At 31.4% G+C, this 24654-nt stretch overlaps 2 protein-coding genes across 3 annotated transcripts; one reads left to right on the top strand and one right to left on the bottom strand.

Moving 5' to 3' along the window:
- The first annotated feature begins 2009 nt into the window (after positions 1–2009).
- On the top strand, positions 2010–9168 carry LOC110635038 (BEL1-like homeodomain protein 7). Of its 2 annotated transcripts, none has more exons than XM_058141325.1 (5): positions 2010–2787; positions 3642–4589; positions 6963–7342; positions 7452–7512; positions 8164–9168. In XM_058141325.1, exons 2-5 carry the CDS (start codon positions 3702–3704, stop codon positions 8872–8874), a joined length of 2040 nt encoding a protein of 679 aa, XP_057997308.1. In that variant the 5' UTR covers positions 2010–2787; positions 3642–3701; the 3' UTR covers positions 8875–9168. The 2 variants fall into 2 exon arrangements, with proteins under 2 accessions (XP_057997308.1, XP_057997309.1); XM_058141326.1 differs by lacking the exon at positions 2010–2787 and adding an exon at positions 2813–2925.
- A 2414-nt stretch (positions 9169–11582) lies between these two features.
- Positions 11583–19329, bottom strand: LOC110635040 (BEL1-like homeodomain protein 6). The gene is given in 7 exon segments (XM_058141327.1): positions 11583–11892; positions 11895–12376; positions 12378–12532; positions 13140–13200; positions 13310–13689; positions 16758–17833; positions 18560–19329. Coding segments are annotated over 6 exon segments (2028 nt in total). The 5' UTR covers positions 17649–17833; positions 18560–19329; the 3' UTR covers positions 11583–11833.
- Between the last annotated feature and the right edge of the window lie 5325 nt (positions 19330–24654).

The raw sequence follows: 24654 nt of genomic DNA, 5'->3' as shown, positions 1-24654 counted from the left end.
GACCACCTTGAATGCATATAAATTAATATATATGTATATATAATGCAATAATTAAATTTTTTTATTATAATTCAATAAAAATTTTGATTATATTATGTAGTATTATGAACTATCAAATATATTATTAATTATTTAACAGCCTTACATTTCTTACCTACTATTTTTTTTTTATAATTCTATATTTTTCTATCAAACGTGATGATTTTAAAAGCTCATAACGTAATATAGCTTAGAAAGATGCTGAATTTCCAAGGGCGTGGAGCAATATTTTCTTTAAATAAATAAAAAAAACAGAATCAAATAACTGCTTTTCTAAAAATTTGAATTAAACTTCTTACTATTTTTGAATAAATGATGTAGATAATAATAATAATAATAATAATAATAATAATAATAATAATAATAATAATAATAATAATAATAATAATAATAATAATACTTAGCTAAATAAAATTGTATTCTCGTTTGTTCTTTTATATTTATGGGTTTTTAAAGTATAAAATGATTTATAATTATAATTTATATGCAAATATTAAATTTAATTATTTAAAATAAAATATTAATTCTATTAGTTTAATTAATTCAACAGTAAAAATATTTCTTGGTTTAGAAATTATTATATTTTTATAAAACAAGTTATATATTATAATTAATCTAATTATAACATAAAATATTAAATTAAATTATTAATTTAAACAATATAAAATAAAAAATATAATATAATATTGACTCTTTTAAAAATATAAATGTGTGAAAATATTACTTAAACATTAAAATAATAAATAGTATTACACGCAAGTTTTTTAATTAGTTTACAAGTTTGCCCTCCCATTTATATTTTTATTTATTATAAATAAATTATAAATTATAGATAAAAATGAATTAATAAATTTTAATAATCAATTAAAAAGTTTTTACTCTAGAATAAAAAAAGCCATAAAATTAAAATTAGAAACATTGGATGGATTGTGGCATTAAGTTTAGTAAAATTGAAATTGATTTCTTTTTTGAAATATAATTTACTATTTTTTAAAAAAAAATATAAATTTATGATTTTAATTTTTTTCATAAGATTTTATTTTAGATTATATATTATTTTTTATTATTTAAATTAATGTTATTCCTAATTAAATAATAAAAAATAATATATAATTATAAATAATATAAAAAATAAAAATATTTTTATTCGTTTAAAATTCACCCATTCATATATATATATATATATATATATATATATATATATATATATATATATATATATATATATATATATATATATATATATATATATGTTTTAGATAGCTATAAAATAGAATTAGGAATGTTACTAAGAATTTCAAATCAAATTAAATAAAAATAGCTAACAACTTAAATGAAAAATAATATTATTAGCCTAGAAATTAAAACAAATTGAATTAAAAAATTTAAATTTAATTTGATTCAATTTATCAATTTTAATTTAATTTATTTATTTTTATCTATTTTTTATTTTTTAAATTAATAATAATTTTTTTAAATTACATATCATATTTCATAATTTTATAAAATAATAAAATAAAATAAAATAAACAACTCCCTTTATAAATTTTTAAATTGAATTAAATTGAAATTAATTTTTTTTTTTTAAAATTACTAATTAAATTAGATCAAATCAATTAATAATAAATTAAAAAATTAAAATAAAACCGTTTAATTTAAATTTTATATTATAATCAATTTTTGTTCACTCTTAATCTCTATCATCCTGGGACAGATAATTAGGACAAACAAAAATATAAAAAAAGGAAAAAAAAATTGAAAAACAACAAAAAACAGACCCCAATGCAAGAGCTCAAACATTGGCTAGAAGAAAAGGACAAAAATAGTGATATGGGCACCTAATGGTGCTCCTCCTCCTGTCTCACATTTGAAATATAATAAAACAATCAAATAAAAAAATTAAATAATTTTTTGGATAATAAATTAAAAAAACCAAAAAAAAAAGCATAGAATATGTTTATATGGTGGATATTGCCGGAAAGCCAGACCTTCCATCCATGCTTATGGATGAGAGAGAGAGAGAGAGTGAGAGAGAGAGATTGGTAATGGTGTTTGAGATGGGGTTTAAGGGAGGTCTACCAACTGGTAGTTAGAGATTGAACTCCTTAACCAAACACAATCTCAAATAGCCAAAGAACCCAAGAACTGTAACAGCAAGAAGAACCACAAGAAGCAATAACCACAACAAACTAGAAGAACAAGAAGGAAGTCAAGCACCAACCACTGCCTCAGCTGGGGTTTCAAGCAAAGGCCCAAAAGCCAAACCTCCAGAAAGAGGAAGCTATTTCAAAAAGGCACACAAAGAAAGCTAGAAAGAGACAGTTTATCATTTCTTTTGAGTCTTTTCTGAGAGAGAGAGAGAAACAAGTTTAACCATGTATGTGTGTGTGTGTGTGTGAGAGAGAGAGAGAGAGAGATGCTCACGTGGCGTTTTGAGGGAATGATGGCTAGAGAATAAATGATGAGAGAAGAAGATCAAAAGTGAGGAAATTCATTGCTACTTTCAAATCTAATTATCACTCTCCTTTCTTTTTAGAAACAAAAAGAAGAGAAAGGATTTATCTTTTTTTCTTTCTTGCTGTTTGTCCTTTGCAATTGTATGCATAGGTCAAGAGGGGGGTGTAATGAAAAGGAAGTGTTGTGTTGTTATTTTGTTGTAATGGGATCGGATTTGTGTATCAGCGGATCGAATGGTGTCTTTGAGGTTTTATGTTCGCTATAACAACCACAAGTGTTACTGGTTTCCAGGTAATTTTTTATTGCTCAATTTCTTGGACTTTTATCCTCTTTTTTGCACAGTTCTTATTTTATTATTCTTTCTTTTTCATCTCTCTCCTCTCTTCCCTGTCTCTCTGTCTGTGCCTGGAGGAGGAAGATATGAGGATGGTGATTATAAGATTCCAACTTTTAACTTATTTATTTAACTGAGTATCTATTGGGATTTGCAGATGATGGTTTTGTCTTGCTTCCTGATTTGGTTTTTGGTTATATTTTGCTTGTTGGGCCTCTGATAGCTTTTGTTTTTAGATATTATTCTTGAGCTTCGTTCAAATGATAGTTTTCAAATGGTGCTTTTAGTGGAATTTTTGGATTTGGGATTTGTTACTGCATAATTCTCTTGTTCTACTGTGACAAAGATGCTCTTTTTATTGTATTGTAAAGAAGGATTTCTCTCTCATAATTAAGAATTCTTAAGTCAATATATTTCTTTGAAATCCTGAAACCCAATGCATATTATGTTTGATGATGATATTATTTACATGCAGGGATCTTGTGCTGTTTAATTCTTCTTTGTCTATGAATATATCATTATTGCTCCCTGTTGACCAATGTAACCATGAACATGTTAGCCACCCAATCAATGGCTTTGGTCATAATAGTAAATTACTATAGATTCTAGCATCTGCTTACGGTGTCTATTGATTTTTGCTTTTTGCTAATTGCTTGTTTGTCACCTTGTTCTGGTGGAATTTTTTTTGCATGAGGGAGTAGAACTTACAAGTAAACGCTTAAAAGATCGAATTCAAATTCTGCACTTCTTTCTTTTGGATTTGAAGCATGCTATAGAGTTGTGTAATAGTTGTTTCCAATGGCTTTTTCAGTTCCTTGGATGATTATGTAATCTGACTCAAGTAATCAGGCCGGAAAATCTAAAGATAGATATGGCTACTTATTATGCTAGTTCAAATAACCAAAGAGATGGTGCACCAATGATATATATGCCGGGTTCATATTCAGAGACACCAGTTCTTCCTGGTAATATGATGATGTATATGAATGGTGGATCATTCTCAGATACCTTGGCTGGGAATTCCCATCTGCAAAATAACTGCATTCAAATTCAGTCTGTGGAGGCTTCGAATTCAAGCACACAGCAGCAAGAAATCTTGTCAAATCTTGGTGGATCACGAATTGGGGAGCATGATTTTAATGCATGGAGGGATGGTAGAAATGAGATGCTAGTTATGCATTCAATGGGTGGACCTTCTGGTATTCTTCACAGTGGACAGAACTTACAAGTCCAGGGCTTGTCCCTCAGCCTTGGTACGCAAATTCCATCTGGAATCCAAATGCCCTCCCCCTACAGGAATCCAAATCCTGGCCTGGCTTCATTCTTAAGTCCTAATCCGTCAATTATAGGTGAGGGTGGTGGCAGCAATGGCTCTTCTAGAGATGAACAATCAAAAAATGCTGAATGTCTGCCACCTGGTTTTTCTGGTGGTAATCAAGATTCAAATAAAGGGGATTTATCTCCATATGGAATGACCAGTATTGCAAGAACCATTCCAAATTCTAAGTACCTTAAGGCAGCACAACAAGTGCTTGATGAAGTTGTCAATGTTCGAAAGGCTCTAAAGCAGCCTGACAAGGAGAAAAACCAAAGCACAAATGAGCATGGCCTGAATAGTCCAAAAGGTGTTGACAGCAAATCAAAGAATGGGATTGCAGACCCTCCGGAATCCACCAATAACTTTCCAAGTGAGCTTTCACATGCTGAAAGACAAGAACTGCAGAACAAGTTGAGTAAGCTTTTGTCCATGTTGGAAGAGGTAAGACCAATGGATTAATAGTTACCGCAGCCTATTCTTGAGTTTATATATTCTTCCTCCTACTCACATGTTATCTCGACTATTATGTGCCTTTCTGTGTATTGATTTTGCTATTTTTGCATTAACTTGTTGCAAAATGCTAGCGACATTTTGACGTTGTTAACTTGATGAAAGTTTAGCTCTTTCAATCCCTTTCTCTATGTGTTTGTAAGCACACATTGAGTGAAGAAGAAATATGAGGTGCAGATTGGCTGTATAATTTGTTATTTCGAAATATAGGAAAAGTACTGCCGGCAATTAAAGCCATTTTGGTTTGTTTACTGAGAAGTTGACTTGCTAGAAAAATCCTGCTTAAATGTGCCACTTAATTCTTATTCCAACTGGAGGTGTAGATGGTCTGTCTTGGTTCATGCTATGGTATGTTCTTTAAGGGGTTGATTAGCAGTTCTTACATTAGGTAAGAATTAGGAAAGAAAATTCTTTTCTCCCAAGAGATGTTGAACTTCATCTTAGGTGAGTACAAGAGGAGAGCAGGGCACTACAGCTCGAACCTAGTATCTATAGGATATGCACAGGTGGCACCTTGGCTATATATATTTATATATTTTTGGTACAAGAGGAGAGTGCTACAGCTTGAACCTAGGATATCTACCCAAACCTCAACACTCTACCACCTGGGATAAGCACAGGTGGCACCTTGACCATACGTATTTCTATTTTTGGTACAAGAGGAATGCGCTATAGCTTGAACCTAGGATCTCTGCCAACACCTCACCCCTCTACAACCTGGGCTACCCACAGGTGGCGCCTTGGCAATATATATATATATATATACACACACACACATTATTATATTATACTACAACACCTCATCTTTTATTTTACCTGCTGGTTGCTACATGACAAAATCTAGAGGAAGAATTTGGTGCTTTTAGCTGGGTTTTGATATTAAAGGCACTTTTACTGTTTTTTTTTTTTAATTTTTCACTAATTAAATTTATTTAATATTTATAAAAAATATAATTTAAATAAAATTTAATTAAATTATAAATTTAATAGTGAAAGTACTATTTTAGTCTATATCCTTTTTGTGTTATTTTTAAAATTTTTTTCTTTCCTTTTGCTTTTCTTTTTTACATAATTAAACTTGTTCAACATTCACATAAAAAAATATTATTTAAATTTTTTTCAAATAATTCAAAAATATAATTAAATTACAAAGTAAATGTAAAAGATATTTTTATTTTTTCATAAGTAAATATTTTAAAAAATGAAATTATAAAAAAACAACAATGATAATAAATTAAAAATAATTTATATTAATGTCATTTAATAAATACTGCAAATTATATATATATATATATATATATATATATATATATATATATATATATATATATATATATATAAGTATTAGGCAATCAATCCTAGCTATTTATATATATCAAAACCCAATTTTATGCTATTATTTGAAGAAACAACAGTATTGTAAAATTTTCATTAAGTGTTTTTTCTTCTTTTTTTTCTTTTTATTTTAATTGGCTAAATCCTACCAATTTCTACCTTTATATTTTTTTTTCAATATTTAATTTTAAAATTTTATTTTATTTTAATTATTTTTAACTTTTAAACAATTACATTTATCCTGATCATTATAGATTATTTCTAAAGAAAAAATATACTAAATAACAATCATAATATAATTATAATGAATATATAAATTAAGACAATACTTTAACTTATTAATTCATAAAATTATAATTTTTTAGGCTAAACTATATATGGATATATTTTACTCCTGTGAAAAATGGAAATAGTTAAATAATTCTTTATAATAAATTATAAATAATAATTTTGTTTAATATATATATATATACATATAAATTTTACTTATCACTGCAGCATCCTGCAGCTATTTTATAGCTTGTATATAACTATGGCTCAAACCTAGGATCTCACCCGCATCTCACCTCCCTCCCAGCAGGGCAAGGCACAGTTGACACCCTGGCAATAATCTTGTTGTTGTTCTGCAATCTTAAATAGAAGTGATTATTTGTGCATACTGTCTGGCGTTATGGCACTCTAGCTATCTCTAGATTAATGCCTTATGTTGGAGACTTCTCTCAAGAAGATTGTTGCATTGGTTATGACAATGATGTCTATGCTCCATTGATTGTCTTATTTTATTGAATACCTCAACGCATCCATTTTTCTTTTGCAACAGGCTTATCTTACTAAAAACATCAGGATTCATGGATTATTATTGTTATTCATCTCTGTGTCATATTTTTTTGGTATGACATTGATTTCTATTTGTAAGATTTTCAGCTTCTCTTTTGTTGAGGTCTAATGAAGAGTCTTTTATTTTCACAGGTTGATAGAAGATACAAACAATATCATCATCAGATGCAGATTGTGGTATCATCATTTGATGTGATAGCAGGACGTGGTGCAGCTAAACCATACTCAGCACTTGCCCTACAGACTATATCCCGCCACTTTCGGTGCTTGCGAGATGCAATAAGTGGCCAAATTCAAGCTACCCGTAAAAGCCTGGGGAAGCAAGAAACATCAGAGAATGGTAAAGGGATGGGAATAACTCGTCTCCGGTATGTGGATCAGCAGATCAGGCAACAGAGAGCTCTTCAGCAGCTTGGAATGATGCAGCAACATGCGTGGAGGCCACAAAGGGGTTTACCTGAAAGCTCTGTTTCAATTCTTCGTGCTTGGCTGTTTGAGCACTTCCTTCATCCGTAAATCCTTCAAGAACAGCTTTTTCTATTATTCTTTCAATTGTGTCATTTTCAATTTCATGTGAAGACATCTTATTCAATTATAGTAATAGTTTCTGATGTTCACCAGTTACCCAAAGGATTCTGATAAGATCATGCTGGCAAGGCAGACAGGCTTGACTAGAAGTCAGGTACAATGAAAAGAACACATTTATCTACCGTTCAGCATTGCAGCCTAGAGTGTCTTTCTTCATCATAAGTGAGTGAAAAGGACAAGTCCTTTTCACCAAAATTATGGTTCATTTTGGAAATTAGTGAAACCCAATGCATATAATTGTCAAAATTGTGTATCGGGAAGATCAGGTAGGACTCAGTTGGTTAGTTGCTGAGAATTTGAAAAGAAGTATAGACCAAGCTCAAGAATAGTGGCATCTTCTTATATCTGAAAAATAGCATATGCATTCTGTTGGATTTAGCAGTTGCCAGAGGCCCGGAGCATATTAGGGAAGACATGAGTCAATTTCTGAATGAATATGTGAGCCTCAGCAACAGAGTGGTGAAGATTTGGTATCACTTCCTGAAAGTTGTTGGGGAGTGGTTCACGTCTCTCCTCTTTAATCATTGAGAGAAATTTAGGTCCTTTGCAAAAGTTTGCTATATCTTTAGATTTTCATTAATTATTGACATGAATCATAGAATGATTAATCATATTAAAACTGTAACTTGAATTGAGAAACTTTTCTTATTGCTTTAATCATATCCAGACAATATCAACTATGACATAATGCACTTTAATGTGTTCTGTTCGTGAAATTCCAAGACACATATGTTGCCTTGCTCAGGTCTCAAATTGGTTTATCAATGCACGAGTGCGACTTTGGAAGCCCATGGTTGAAGAGATGTACAAAGAAGAGATTGGGGATGCAGAGATGGACTCTAATTCTCCTTCTGAAAATGCAACCAAAGCAACAAAAGGTGACTTGAGAAACTATGAAGATGGAGGGGAAGAAATGCAACAAAGCTCCAGTTCAACAGCAACCGAAAGATGCAGTGCTGCTGGACAATTGCTGGATTCCAAATCTGATCATGTTCCTGATGTAGAAATGGGAGGATCAACTACAAGAATCAATTTCCGAAACATGACACACGGTGGACGCGGTGAGGCTGTTACTGAATATGGGTTATTGAAGCTAAGGGAGGAGCAAAGGCCCAGCGTTGATTGTGGTCTGTTCCCTGATGCCATTGTTCACTCTGATGGGAGTGGTGATAGGTTTATGGCAGCAGCTGCTGCTGCTTATCAAATGTCACAGGTGGGAGGGTTTGGGACTGCAAGTGGAGTATCTCTTACTCTGGGGTTGCAGCACTGTGATGGTGGTAACCTACCAGTGTCTGCCACAGCCCATCACAGTTTTGTTTCCACGAGAGGGGATGATATATATGGTGCAGCAGCATCTTCTACTGAGGCGGAGAACACAGATTATGAATGCCTGAATCCAGGAAACAGGCAACACAGGTTCAATTCCTCCCATTTGTTGCATGATTTTGTGGCATGAATAATTATGGGTCACAATTGAATTACTTTAGGACACTAGCAGCCGACTTTCTTTGTTCCATTAGGAGAGATTCATCATTATTTCAGGTGGTGAAAGGAAGGTCGTGCATAAAACACAATTGTAGTATATCAAAAGAATTGGTTGGAAGATTAGCATATTGTAAAGATACATATTATTGTCTTAATATTTTGCAAGGGAATTGTACAATTGGCGATAACTTTGCTATTGAAAGAAAACTGAAAAAAAAAAAAAAGGAAATCCTGGTTTGAAATAAAGATGGTAGGAATTGGCTGATTGTTGTTTCGATTGTGATTTTGATAATGAACTCTTGAAGAAACTTCTGAAACCGTGCCATTTTTTGCAATTAGTTGCTATTTTTTTTTAATATCAAAAGCACCAACAGGAGCGGGAACACCAGCGCTGGCTTCACGTTCATGGATGCTTGCAGCTTCCATTTCATGGTGTGTAATGTCTATTCTTCAAACCTGACTCATTTTGTAAAGAAACCATTATTGGAAAGTACTGCTCCAATATCCCTGTCGCAAGTACTTGGATTTCACTGGAGAATTCTTATTGCTGTTACGGCCCTTTCAGTAGTGGCCTTCCTGGTCCTGGGTGCCTGTGGCACTGAAACAAAAGGTCTATCAGTAGACTACAGAAAAGATAAATTATCCAAAGATCTTGAAGTTGTCTCGATATAGAATATAGGTAAACAATTTATAAAGAATTCGTAGGCTACTATTTATAAAGACATTTAACTAAAAATCTGTGAAATAATGGCAACATACAAGTTCTGGTTAAAATAGGTAAATTCTTAGCTACACTGTACCTCTTCCTTGCTAATTGGCTTCCAAGAACAAATATTAAATTTGAACTTTCAGAATATAACAAAAATTTCAGACATCCTGCGGATATTTTACGTTTAAAAATGAAAACAAAACATAAAACTTCCATGCTTTTCACAAAATTGATCTGTTCACTGTTTCACTGAACAGAATCTGTCATAGCTGATAACATAAGCTCTCTTTCTATATGTTAACGTTTGATACTTATCTAAGTATATTATTATTCTTATTATTTTCTTCAACGGTATCAAATCAATTGTAGCTGCATTGGCTTTCTTGTTGTATAGAGGAAGGTGAATGTTCTCTATAGTACTAAATGATTGATGGGTATGGCTCTGTTGCTGCTGAAAAATATGCTAATTGTTGCAAAAAGAATGGGTCAAGTCAGTAGAATAATTCAACTCCAAGAAGTTAGGAGACTTGTTACTAACAAAGATGTTATTGACAGCATTTCAGTTGATCATTTAAATGTTTGATTTTAGCATAGCTCAAAATCTTGGATAATTAATGCATTCTGTCAATAAAATAAGATCAGTCTCATTATAAGCCTTTTCTTTGTGAGCACCTATTTCTATCAAAAACCAATAAATGGTATCACAGCTTAATTCTTGAGTTACTTGTGAGATTACTAAAACACCAAGCCATAAAACACAAATAAAAATCAGAACCTAGCCATATTTCTTGTGGGATCTCTGGGTCTCTTAGTTAGGAGAGTTGTTACTAACAAAGCTGTTATTGACATTACTTCAGTTGATCATTTGAATGTTTGATTTTAGCAGAGTTTTATGGATTCAGTTGCTCAAAGTCTTTGTATAAATAATGACTTCTGTCAATAAAATAAAATCAGATATTTTCAGTCTCATCTTATCTTACCGAAAGTGTCTAATCTTATATTATTGATAGAATGCATTATTTATACAAGAGTTTGAGCAACTAAATCCATGAAACTCTGCCAAAATCAAGCATTCAAATAATCAACTGAAGTGCTGTCAATAACAGCTTTGTTAGTAACAACTCTCCTAACTTATTTTATTTTAGCATATTTTTCAGCAGCAACAGAGGCATATTCCATCAATGATTATGATAATTATAGTCTTTGGAGCCGTCTCAGCTCTGTTTGCTCATGTTAAATTCCCTTTTTTTCTCTTGTTATTGTGTCTTCTTGCTGTTAATTTTCATTTACAAAGCTTTCAGATTATTTTTCATGCTGAGATGATTCCCTATTGAGTTAAAAAGGAGAAGAAAGAAGCTCCATGAGGCTTGTTGCCTTTCATTTATCCTTTGCCTTATTATTAGTTTTTCATATGTAAAAGAATGAATAAAATAATTAATAATCAATGCAGAGGACATACGCACGTACTGGCCTGCAGAGGATATGATTCAGAGGTCCTCTTCTTGATTGATCAAGGACACTTTTGACTTTGAAAACTCATAAATTCTGGACTCTGCATTCAGCTTAAGGAGGGCAAATGTGATCTCAATGTTGTGAAAATATATGGGCAATGCGCTTTACTTGAGATGACTGAATTGCGATGGGAATTAGTTTTCTACCCTGGACTATTCTAGTTTTAGTTTGTCAAGATTTTGCTTTCACAAGGCACACGCCTTTGATATGGTGGAGAGTATAACATGGATGGCACTAAATGAGTCAGGTTTGAAGAATAGACATTACACCATGAAATGGAAGCTGTAAGCATCCCATGAACTTGAAGCCTATGCTGTTGCTCCTGCTCCTGCCCCTGTTGGTATTTTTGATATTAAAAACAATAGCAACAAATTGCAAAAAATGGCACAGTTTCAGAAGTTTCTTATAGGTCATTATCAAAATAACATCGAAATAACAATAAGCCAATTCCTACCATCTTTATTTCAAACCTGGATTTCCCCTTTTTTTTTTTTTTTTATTTCCATACCAAAGTTGTCGACAATTGTACAATTCCCTTACAGAATATTAAGACAAAATTATGTTCTTTACAATATGCTAATCTTCCAACCAATTCTTTTGATATGCTATAATTGTGTTTTATGCACAACCTTCCTTTCATCACCTGAAAGTAATGATGAATCTTTCCTAATGGAACAGAGAAAGTAGGTTGCTACTGTCCCAAAGTAATTCATACCACAAAATCATGGAACAAATGGGAGGAATTGAACATGTGTTGCCTGTTCCCAGATTCAGGCATTCATAATCTGTGTTCTCCGCCCCCACAGAAGATGCTGCTGCACTATATATACCATCCCCTCTCATGGAAACAAAACTGTGATGGGCTGTGGTAGACACTGGTAGGTTACCACCCTCGCAGTGCTGCAACCCCAGCGTAAGAGACACTCCACTTCCAGTCCCAAACCCTCCCACCTCTGACATTTGATAAGCAGCAGCAGCTGCAGCAATAAGCCTATCAGCGCTCCCATCAGAGTGAACAATGGCATCAGGGAACAGACCACAATCATCAACACTGGGCCTTTGCTCCTCCCTTAGCTTCAATAACCCATATTCAGTAACAGCCTCACTGCGTGTCATATTTTGAAAATTGCTTCTTGTAGTTGATCCTCCCATTTCTACATCAGGAACACAGTCAGATTTGGAATCCAGCAATTGTCCAGCACTGCATCTTTCGTTTGCTGTTGAACTGGCACTTTGTTGCATTTCTTCCTCCATCTTCGTAGTTTCTCAAGTCACCTTTTGTTGCTTTTGTAGCATTTTCAGAAGAAGAATTAGAGTCCATCTCTGCATCACCAATCTCTTCTTTGTACATCTCTTCAACCATGGGCTTCCAAAGTCGCACTCGTGCGTTGATAAACCAATTTGAGACCTGAGCAAGGCAACAGACAGGTCTTGGAATTTCGTGAACAGAACACACTAAAGCACAACATATCATAGTTAGTGATATTGCCTGGATATGATTAAAGTTACATTTTTAATATGATTAATCATTCTATGATTCATGTTAATTAACAAACATCTAAAGATATAGCAAACTTTTGCAAAGGAACTAAATTTCTCTCATTGATTAAAGTGGACAGACAGGAAAGTGGTACCAATTCTTCACCGCTTTGTCGCATGAGGCTCACATATTCATTCACAAATAGACTCATGTCTTCCCTAATATGCTCTGGGCATCTGGCAACTGCTAAATCCAACAGAATGCATATGCTATATTTCAGATTTAAAGTTGCCACTATTCTTGAGCTTGTAGCCTTGTACTATACTTCTTTCCAAATTCTCAGCAACTACCCAACTGAGTTATGCCTGATCTTCCAAACACAATTTTGAAAAATTATATGCAGTGGGTTTCACTATTTTCAAAATGAAACAAATTTTGGTGAAAAAGGACTTGTCCTTTTGACTCACTTAAGATGAAGAAAGACACTCTAGTCTGCCGTGCTAATTGCTAGATAAATATGTTCTTTTCATTTTACCTGACTTCTAGTCAAGCCTGTCTGCCTTGCCAGCATGATCTTATCAGAATCCTTTGGGTACCTGTTGAACACCAGAAAAATCTATTACTATAATTGGAGATGTCTTGCAAGAAACAGCAAAATAATACAATTGAAACAGTAATAGAAAAAGCTGTTTTTGGAGGATTTACGGATGAAGGAAATGTTCAAACAGCCATGCACGAAGAATTGAAACAGAGCTTTCAGGTAAACCCCTTTGTGGCCTCCATGCATGTTGCTGCATCATTCCAAGCTGCTGAAGAGCTCTCTGTTGCCTGAGCTGCTGATCCACATACCGGAGACGAGTTATTCCAATCCCTTTATCATTCTCTGATGTTTCTTGCTCCCCCAGGCTTTTACGGGTTGCTTGAATTTGGTCACTTATTGCATCGCGCAAGCACCGAAAGTGGCGGGATATAGTCTGGAGGGCAAGTGCCGAGTATGGTTTAGCTGCCCCACATCCCGCTATCACATCAAATGATGACACCACAATCTGCATCTGATGATAATACTGTCTGTACCTTCTATCAACCTGTGAAAATAGAAGACTCTTCATAAGACCTCAAAGAAAGAGAAGCTGAAAATCTTTTACATATAGACATCAATGTCATACCCAAAGAATATAACACAGAGATGAAAACAATAATAATCCTGATATTTTAGGAAGATGAGCCTATTGCAAAAGAAAAATGGGTGCAGTAAGGCATTCTATTAAATAAGACAGAATCAGTGGAGCATAGACGTCATTGTCATATCCAATCCAACAATCTTCTTGATAGATGTCTCCTACATAAGGCATTAATCTAGAGAAAGCTACAGTGCAGTAACTTCAGACAGTATGCACAAATAATCCCTTCTATTTAAGATTGCAGAACAAGAAGAATATTATTGCCAAGTTGCCACCTGCGCCTTGCCGAGGTTGGAGGTTGCTGAGATGTGGGTGAGATCCTAGGTTCAAGCCATAGTTATATATGTATAACATATTGCCAAGATGCCACCTGTGGCCAGTGCAGGGGGTAGAGTGGTGAGGTGTGGGTAGAGATCCTAGGTTCAAGCTGTAGCGCACTCCTCTTGCACCAAAAATATAAATATTATGCAGCCAAGGTGCTACCTGTGTTTATTCCATAGAGATCCTACGTTAAAGTTGTTGTGACTTGGTCACAACCAATCAGAAAAGCAACGGCAAGGGGGAAGAAAATAGAGGAAAGGGGAGAAGAAGAAGAAGAAGAAGAAGAAGAAGAAGTAAGAGAGAGATCAAGAGGGAGATGGAAAGGGAGAGGATTAGAGGGAGAGAAATCTGGTAATTCACATGACTAATCTAACATACTGTGATTCTTAGTCATAATAGAAATCTTAGTCACAACACCACCCTCCTCTTTGAAGCCATTCTTGTCCTCAAGAATGGATAAAAGAAAGATCATCCCAGCAGCATCTTGAATGTAAAGGTCCAATCTACACTTGAAAATGGCAATTGAAAAGGCATTTTTTCAAACACTTACTATGCATCTTCCCTCCCCAATGATAGAATCATTTTCATCATGTATCTTCTCCACTTCTCACACTCATTTTCTTTTAAGATATAACATGAGAGGATCCCAACTCAAAATCAGAGCCCCTCAAATCAAACTCAAAACAACTAGCATAATACATGCATGTTACTTTTCTACCAACTGTTTCTTTATCCTTTCCAAAATTTTTCCCAAAGAGAGCAAACCCAATGATTTGATATGTAATCTCCAGATTATGAATTAATTGCCTAATCTTACCATCTTGGTTTATTGCACTCAATACTTGATCTTTTTCCTCAAGTTTGGAAATTGCATGTTCCTCCTCGCCTATAGGTTCTTCACGATACCCTTCTTCAATGCAAGAATTGAGATTACTAGCAAGGCCTTGATCACCATTCCCATATGAAATTAAAAAATACAGACCAAGTTCATGTCCCTGCTCTTCTTCTCTCAATTTGGAACATTCCAAAGGCTTAAAGATTGGTTGGCACTCTCGTAACTCGTAAGGGACAGTTTCTTGGATCTGATTATCAAATCTTTGTTGACATTTTGCTTTTATCCGTTGATTAAACTCTTCCATTCTCCATAGATTTTCTTCTCGAACTGCTACAAACATCTTGCAATTATCTTGAAAAATTTGTTGGATCTCCATCTTAAAGGATTGAAACAAATGTTGTAATTGTTTGAGTTGATTCTCAAGAATCATGCATGTTATTTTATCGTCCTTGGTTGCTTGTTCCAGATTAAAAATAGAATTTAGGAGAGGAATGAAGAAGAGTATATAGAAGAGAAAGAATGAGAAAAGAAGAGAAAAGGAGAAAAGAGAAGAAACAGAGGGAAAGAGAAGAGTAAAGAAGAGAGGGAGGAGAGAAGAAAAGAAAGAGAGAGAGAATAGAAAGGAAGAGAGAATGCAGAAGCAATCCCTAGGATTGTGTGATTTGGTCACAACGAATCAGAAAAACAGAGGAAAGGGGGAAGAATATAGAGAGGGACAGGGAGAGGGGACGAGAGAGAATTTAGAGAGAGAGAAATTGCATTCATTAATCTTGATTGGATTCAATTACAGCCCAAAGAGTTCTATTTATCTAGTAATTCTCTTGACTAATCTAGCATACTGTGATTCTTAGTCACAACACTGCAGTGCTCTCCTCTTGTACACACCTTTGATGAATTTCAACATCTCTTAGGAGAAAGGAATTTTCTTTCCTAATTCTACTAGAGTGCAAAATTTCCCTCTGAACAACAGTAGCACATTTAAGTCATGAGAGACCACAGTAGCATGGATAATGTAAGAACTGCTAATCAACCCCTCAAAGAACATACTATAGCATGAACCAAGACAGACCATCTAAGCCTTCAGCTGGAATAAGCAGCACATTTGAGCAGGATTTTCTAGTAAGACAACTTCCCAGTAAACAAACCAAAATGGCTTTAATTGCCAGCAGTATTCCTCTTCTCATATTTTGAAATAACAAATTATACAGCCCACCTCATATTCATTCTTCAGTCAATATGTGCTTATAAGCTAATGCAGAATGGGAAGATGAAGATCTAATACAATTTAGAAATTATATTCCATGTAAAATTAGGAAATTAGTATTTCATTTATTTAGGAAGTCTACTACTATTATTGTTATATTTAAAAATTATTTTATTTAAGAAGTTTAATTGATTTTAGTATTCCTAATTAGAGTTAAATTAGGATTTATTCCTAAATTGATTAGGGTTGTAAGCCATATAAATAGGCCTAAATCTTATATTATTAGTACTTTTGAGTATGATTATTAATTGAAAATAATACAATTGAGAATTAGTTCTCTTTTTCCTAAGGATTTGTTCCTTTCTTTGCCCTTGTTCCTCTTTGTTCTGCATCATAAACGCATAGATAAAGAGGGATAGAAAAGGCTAAACTTTCATCAAGTTAACCAAGTCAAAATTTCTCCAACATTTTGCAGCATATTGATGAAAAATAGATAAATCAATACACAGAAAGGCATATAATCACTTCCAAAGTCAAGATAACAGGCAAGCAGGACAAAGAATATATGCATTGAAGAATAGGCTGTGGAAACTATTAGTGCATTGGTCTTACCTCATCCAACATGGACAAAAGCTTACTCAACTTATTCTGCAATTCTTGTCTTTCAGCATGTGAAAGCTCACTTGGAAAGTTATTGGTGGATTCCTGAGGGTCTGCAGACCCATTCTTTGATTTGCTGTCACCTCTTTTTGAACTATTCAGCCCATGCTCATTTGTGCTTTGGTTTTTCTCCTTGTCAGGCTGCTTTAGAGCCTTTCGAACATTGACAACTTCATCAAGCAGTTGTTGTGCTGCCTTAAGGTACTTAGAATTTGGAATGGTTCTTGCAATACTGGTCATTCCATATGGGGATAAATCCCCTTTATTTGAATCTTGATTACCTCCAGGAAATCCAGGTGGCAGATATTCAGCATTTTTTGACTGTTCATCTCTAGATGAGCCATTTCTGCCACCACCCTCGCCCATAATTGACGGATTAGGACCTAAGAATGAAGCCAGGCCAGGATTTGGATTCCTATAGGGGATGGAAGGCATTTGGATTCCAGATGGAATTTGCGTACCAAGGCTGAGGGACAAGCCCTGGCCATGTAAGTTCTGTCCACTATGAAGAATGCCAGAAGGTCCACCCATTGAATTCATAACAAGCATCTCATTTCTATTATCCCTCCAAGCATTAAAATCATGCTCCCCACTTCGTGATCCACCAAGATTTGACAAGATTTCTTGCTGCCGTGCGGTTGAATCCAATGCCTCCACAGACTGAATTTGAATGCAGTTATTTTGCTGCTGCGTATTCCCAGCCAAGGTATCCGAGTATGATCCACCATTCATATACATCATCATATTACCAGGAAGAACTGGTGTCTCTGAATATGAACCCGGCATATATATCATTGGTGCAGCATCTCTTTGGTTATTTGAACTAGCATAATAAGTAGCCATATCTATTTGATCTTCAGATTTTCTTGCTTGATTACTTGAGTCAGATTACATAATCATCCAAGGAACTGAAAATGCCATTGGAAACAGCTTCTATTACCAACAACTCTAGCATGCTTCTAATCCAAAAGAAAGCAAATTTGGATATGATCTTTTAAGTGTTTGCTTGTAAGTTCTACTCCCTCATGCTAAAACGATTCACCAGAACAATATGCAAAACAAGCAATTAGCAAAAAAGCCAAAATCAGTAGACACCATAAGGATATGCTATAATCCATAGTTATTCACTATCATGACCAAAGCCATTAATTGGGTGGCTAACATGTTCATGGTTACATGGATCAACAGGGAGCAATAATGATATATTCAATCATAAACAAAGAAGAATCAAACATCACAAGTTCCCTGTATGTAAATAATCTCAACATTAAACATAATTTACATTGGGTTTCAGGATTTCAAAGAAATATATATAGGTTTAAGAATTATGAGAGAAATCCTTAGTTACAATGAAATCAAAAGAGCATCTTTATCAAAATATAGCACAAGAGAATTACGCAACAACAAATCCCAAACCCAAAAATTCCACTTAAAAACCATTGAAAACTATCATTTGAACGAAGCCCAAGAATAATATCTAAAAAAATAGCTATCAGAGGCCCAACAAGCAAAAAAATAACAGAAAAACACTAAAGCAGGAAGCAAGATAAAACAATCATCTGCAAATCCCAATAGATATTCAGCTAAATAAAAAAGTTAGAATCTTATAACCCCCATCCTCATTTCTTCCTCCTTCAGGTACAGACAGAGACAGGGAAGAGAGGAGAGAGATGAAAAATAAAGAATAATAAAATAAGAACCACAGTGCAAAAAAAGAGAATAGAAGTCCAAGAAATTGAGCAATAAAAAATTACCTGGAAACCAGTAACACTTGTGGGTATTGTGGGGAACAGAAAACCTCAAAGTCTCAAAGAAACCACTCGATCCGCTGATACAAAAATCCGATCCCAATACAACAAAAAAACCAATAAAACACTTCACTTTTCATTACACACCCCTATTGACCTATGCATACAACGGCAAAGGATATGCAGCATGGAAAAAAAAAAAAAAGGTAAATCCTTTTTTTTTCTAAAAAGAAAAGAGAGTGATAATTGAATTTGGAAGCAGCAATGAATTTCCTCACTTATGATTCTTTTCTCTCATCATATATTTTCTAGCCATCATTCCATCAAAACCCCACGTGAGCATCTCTCTCTCTTTCTCTCTCTCATACATAGTTAAACTTGTTTCACTCTCGAAAGAAATGATAACCTTCTCTTTCTAGTTATCTTTGTGTGCCTTTTTGAAATAGCTTCCTCTTTTTGGAGGTTTGGCTTTTGGGCCTTTGCTTGAATTTGAAACCCCAGTTAAGGAAGTGGTTGGTGCTTGACTTCCTTCTTGTTCTTCTAGTTTGTAGTGGTTATTGCTTCTTGTGATTCTTGTTGTTGCAGTTCTTGGGTTATTTGGCTGTTGAGGATTGTGTTTGGTTAAGGAGTTCTATCTCTAACTACCAGTTGGTAGACCTAAAACCCTCCCTTGAACTCCATCTCAAACACCATACAATCTCTCTCTCTCTCTCTCTCTCTCTCTCTCTCATCCATAAGCATGGATGGAAGGTCTGGCTTTGGTGCATTATCCACCATACAAGCATATTCTATTCTTTATTATTATTATTATTATTATTATTAATTTATTACTCAAAAAAATAATGTTATTTGTTTATTTATTTGTAATTTTTTATTTGTTTTGTTTTATTATATTTCAAATGTAGGACAGTAAGAGGAGCACCATTAGGTGCCCATATCGCTATTTTTGTCCTTTTCTCCTAACTAATGTTTGAGCTTTTGCAATTTCTTTCTATTTTTTTATTATTTTCTTTTATCTTAATTATTATAATAAAAATTTTAAATTAAAAAATTTTTATTTAATTTTTATTTTAATAAAATAATTATTTAATTTTTTTATTAAAAAATAATTATTTAATTTTTTATTTACATGAGTTAATTTTTATATTTTTTTTTACATTTTAATTTTTCGATGTAATTTTAATTAAGTTTTTTATTTATAAATATATTTAAAAGAAAAAAATTATTATTAAAATTTAAACTAATGATTAAATATAATTTTTCTAAATTAAACTATTTTATTTTTAATTATTTTTAGCTGCGTTAATTTAATTAATATTTTTTAAAAAATCAAATGGAACAAACATACAATAATTTATTAATATAATTTTTAAAATAGTGTGATGAAATAATTAAAGATAAATATTATTTTTTTATTAAATTATTTTATTTTCAATTTATTTTTATTTAATTTAATTAATATTTTGAAAAGTTTGATTTTAAATTAAATTCAATTATTTATAAAAAAAGTTTGATTTGTCTAATTTATAATTTTTTTATTAATTTTATGAAATATAATATTTAATAATTTAAAAAATAAAATTTTAATAAAATAAACTCAAATTAATAAATAAATCAAATTAAAAATTTTATATTTTAATTAAATTTTTACATTAATTTAATTTGAATAATTTTTTTAATTTAAAATCTGAAACTACTAAATAACCCTAATAAAAATTGATGTGAGGACTTTATTATTATTATTATTATTATTATTATTATTATTATTATTATTATTATTATTATTATTATACTGTAAAAATATATTTATTAAATTTAATAATTAAAGGTATATCACTTATTGATATATGATAAATTTGAATTTTATTTCTTAAAAATAAATAAATTGGAGAGACATTTGATGCTAACCTTTCAATGGGTCAATACAATTATAAATATTTCCAAAACATATTTCTATGCTTTATAGAAAGCCTTGACAAAAATATGCATAAATAGTCCAATGTCCATATTTTCTTTTTTCCGAGTATGAATCTAATTACTATCATTTATATGGATAGGTATATATATAAAACAAAAATTAGTCTCTATATGTGTCTAATTTTGTGTATCTAAAATAGAAATATTTATAATTTTATTAATTTTAGATCATACAAAAAATTAAATTGATAATTAATTTATTAATAATTGCATTAGCAAATTTGGATCACAAATGATTAAACAAAAATTTAGTATTGCTATTTGAATTACTGTTAAAAAAATATTTTATTAATTATTTAAATTGGAGAGTATTAAAATTTTATTTAAAATTAAATTTAACAATTTTTAATCATAAAAATATTAAAATGATAAAATTATTTTTTTTTCTATTATGTTTATTTCAACGTCACTTAAAATGGTGTTTTTGTTCTTAAAAATAATTTTGATCCTCCAATCACAATATCAAATAGGCACTTACTTAATTCCACCACTGCTTTAGACCTATTTAGTTTAACAGTTGAATATACTTGATACTAATAACTAATAATTTATGGTAACTAATTTATGTTAAATATTTAATAAAATTTTATTTAATCACTGCTGATGGTATATAAAAGGACTAAAAATGATATATATCATGTAATTTATTATTTATTAAAATATATAATAATTAATTTATTATATTATATAACTTATTTTATTATTGAAATGAACATATAAATATAATTTTATTATTCAAATAAAAATATAAAATTTTATTTATTATATTATGTTTATTTTCTTATTGAAATTGATAAATAAAAAATAAATAATATAAAAAAATATGAATAGTGATGTAATATGGATACATTCGCAACGTAATGTAGAGATATATACAAATTGAGAGAAGGATAAAGTGATTTTTTTTTTTTTAAGACAATAAAAATAATTAAAAATAACCCTAATTTCATAACTTTTTAAATTACAACAATTTAGGGATACATCAACTAAACACCAATTATTTAATATTTTTATCAAACAGATTTAGAGTAACCGTTGAGCATGATAACACTATCATCAACCCCATACCTCTAATTTAAACACCCTTTAATCATATAATGCAATGCAATTTGATCTATTAATGATGATGGTTCTTATCATTTCCAATTGTAATAATTTTTCAAAGATTGGAGTTTTGTGATGTGGGGTGGACCATTTTGCAATTCCAAGATTAATGTGTTGAATGACCAATTAATTGAATTTAATTGGGTGACATAGTCCATGACCTAAATTAGATTTGCCTTTGCCTTCCATCATGTTGTTATTCGATAGTGATTAAGAGGGAGGCAGGTCAATTTCATAATTTCATCCAATTTACACTATCTCATGTATAATCCTATACAAGACAATGACTATAGACATCTAAATAAATATACATATATTATTTTCTACTTGTATGATCTCAAACAAAATGTTCAACACTCTTGCAAGAGAAAAGATAATTAGAAAAAAAGAATGAAGGATTAGCATTAAATTAGCAACCTAATTGAGATTAGAAAAGACAATTAAAATAAAATAAATGGTTAGAACTAACTAATAAACACAAGTGGGCAATGTTCATTGATTAGCTTAAAAGAAAGATAAAACAAATGCAATAATTATGACTTGCATATCTAAAATTGCTAACAACTACCTTTTGCACTTAGGCTTAGGGATGGTAAAATATTAAAAAATGCCTCGTTCACTGTGATTCCAACGCAGCCCAAAATCTAAAAGGAGGGAAGGCAAAGTGATATATATATATATATATAAATATCCAGCCTTAGGAGGCTACCGGCAAAAGCAGAGACTCTTGACCTGAGTTAAGAGTTATGGGCTTGGCTCATTCAATAGCTTTGCACAGAAACTGACAGATTTTTGTTGTTGGGATTCGCGAAAAGGCGGTAAGAGAAAATCTAAGGTTAATAGAACGGAACAAAAGCAAGGGTTTTGATTGGTTGATCGAACACAACGAAAGGCCCATGAATGAATTTCTTGTTTACTGTCAGCCCTTTTTAATAATAAATTTTAAATTTTAATTTATTAAATTAATTAACTACCGTTCTCCTCTCTTGTCTTATAGAGCTGTGCACAGTTTTTAATACCTCAAATTAAATCAAAAAATTATATTGAATGGACACTAATTTTATTAAAATGAAATTATTTTAATATTTTAATTTTATTTTATTTTTTTATTAAAATTTAAACTGAAATATATCAAATTAAAATGAAATTAAAAATTTTTTTATGTATTATATTTTTTAATATAATTATATATATTTATATGCATATATAGTTATAAATTAAATATAATATAATTTAATATTATATTTATTTTTTATATTTTTTAATAATTTTAATTATAAATATATTGAATTATATTTTAATTATAAATATATTAAATTATTTTATAATTTTTAATTATAAATATAATATATATATATGTTAATATATAATTATATTTGTATCTAATTAAATATTATATAATTAGTAAATAGTTAAAATATATTATATAATATATTATGTATCAATAAATTAATTTAAAATTTAAATATTAATTTAAATATAACTTTTTAATAAAATAATTATATAAAATTATATCAAAAACTAAAAATTGAATTGGAACCATAATGAATCAAACCAGAACTAAAGAATTGAGAACCATACCGAATCAAAAATTGAAACAATAGATGATCGAATTAGAACCATACTAAAATTTCTATTCGATTCTAATCCTAGATAGACTTCAAACTGAACCGAACTAGAACCGCATACCTCTATTGCCTTACCCAATCTTAATATTTGGAAACAAAAAAATAAATTAAAAATTTTAAAAATCACAATTTATATTTTTGAACTTATGTGAGCTTGAACCACAGTTTACCAAAATTTTCCTTTGATGAGTATCTAATTTTAATAGTTGTATAATTATTGTCATGACTCGATTCCATGGGCATCATCGGCACTAGGACCTTGACTGGCATAAAACTCCCGAGGCCCATAGTAAGCTTCACTGTTCCTAAACCCATAACTATGGCTAAAATTAATACCCAACATGCAAATAAAATGAAATAAAATACTATATTTTTATTTGGGTCAATCCAATCCGATAACCATAAAAAATCAAAACTATGAGAGCCCAGCTCAACCATAATCCCATCATGTACAACTATTTAATATCATAATGATTTTTCATTAATTAGTACCATAAATACATAACCTAATATCACAATGGAGTTTTACCTATTAAACAAATAAATAAGTAAATAAATAAATAAATAGATACGAAAACTATTAAACTAAAAGCACAATCTACAGAGGAAAAATGTAAATTAGACTCAAAAAAATAAACTTGTTCCTCCTGCAATATTGGAAAAATATTTGAATAGAAATTAGCATTCGACTTAGAAAGTTTAGATATTGATTATAGATGCAATTTATATAACTATATAAAATTAGTGCAATGGTACCATGAAATACACATTCGACACAAAAAATAAATAATTCACCCAATATTCACACAAGAAGTTAATTTAGAGCTACTCACACATCCAATATATCACATCAATATATATATGAGAGCTGATCCAGTATACAACTCTCTTAATCCAATATCTGCCAGTGAGGTTAACTAAAGTTAGACTTTCTCTTGGTAATCCAAGTGTGGGAGTCAGCGAGATCAACTCAAAACTGCGCTTACTCCGACTTATCCATATATAAGGATCAAGTCCCAGCAAGTCAAGCTCCAGCCGCGACTATCCGTCTTACCCATATCTATATCTATGCCATACTTATGCCAATACACCCACACAACTCTAAATTATCTTCAGAGCAGCAATCACAAATAAATAACAATAATTAAATATGCAGCAATCAAAATATCCCTAATATGTTAACTATACATATGCATAATTAAATATTTATAAAATGCATGAGCATGTCAGCTATATAATTAATATTGAAATTGTAAAAATAATCAATATCCAATCATAAACTGGTTGACTAGACTGGAGCTAGTCTGGCTGGAAGGAGAAGACGGTCGATACCAATTACTTAAATATACACACCAACCTCTATCAAAACACTGACAAAATACAAATAATTAA

This window comes from Hevea brasiliensis, unplaced genomic scaffold (genome assembly GCF_030052815.1).
Source record: "Hevea brasiliensis isolate MT/VB/25A 57/8 unplaced genomic scaffold, ASM3005281v1 Scaf1, whole genome shotgun sequence".
Taxonomy (NCBI): domain Eukaryota; kingdom Viridiplantae; phylum Streptophyta; class Magnoliopsida; order Malpighiales; family Euphorbiaceae; genus Hevea; species Hevea brasiliensis.
The sequence above is the reverse complement of the archived record's forward strand: the minus strand, read 5'-3'. Positions and strand labels throughout refer to the sequence as shown.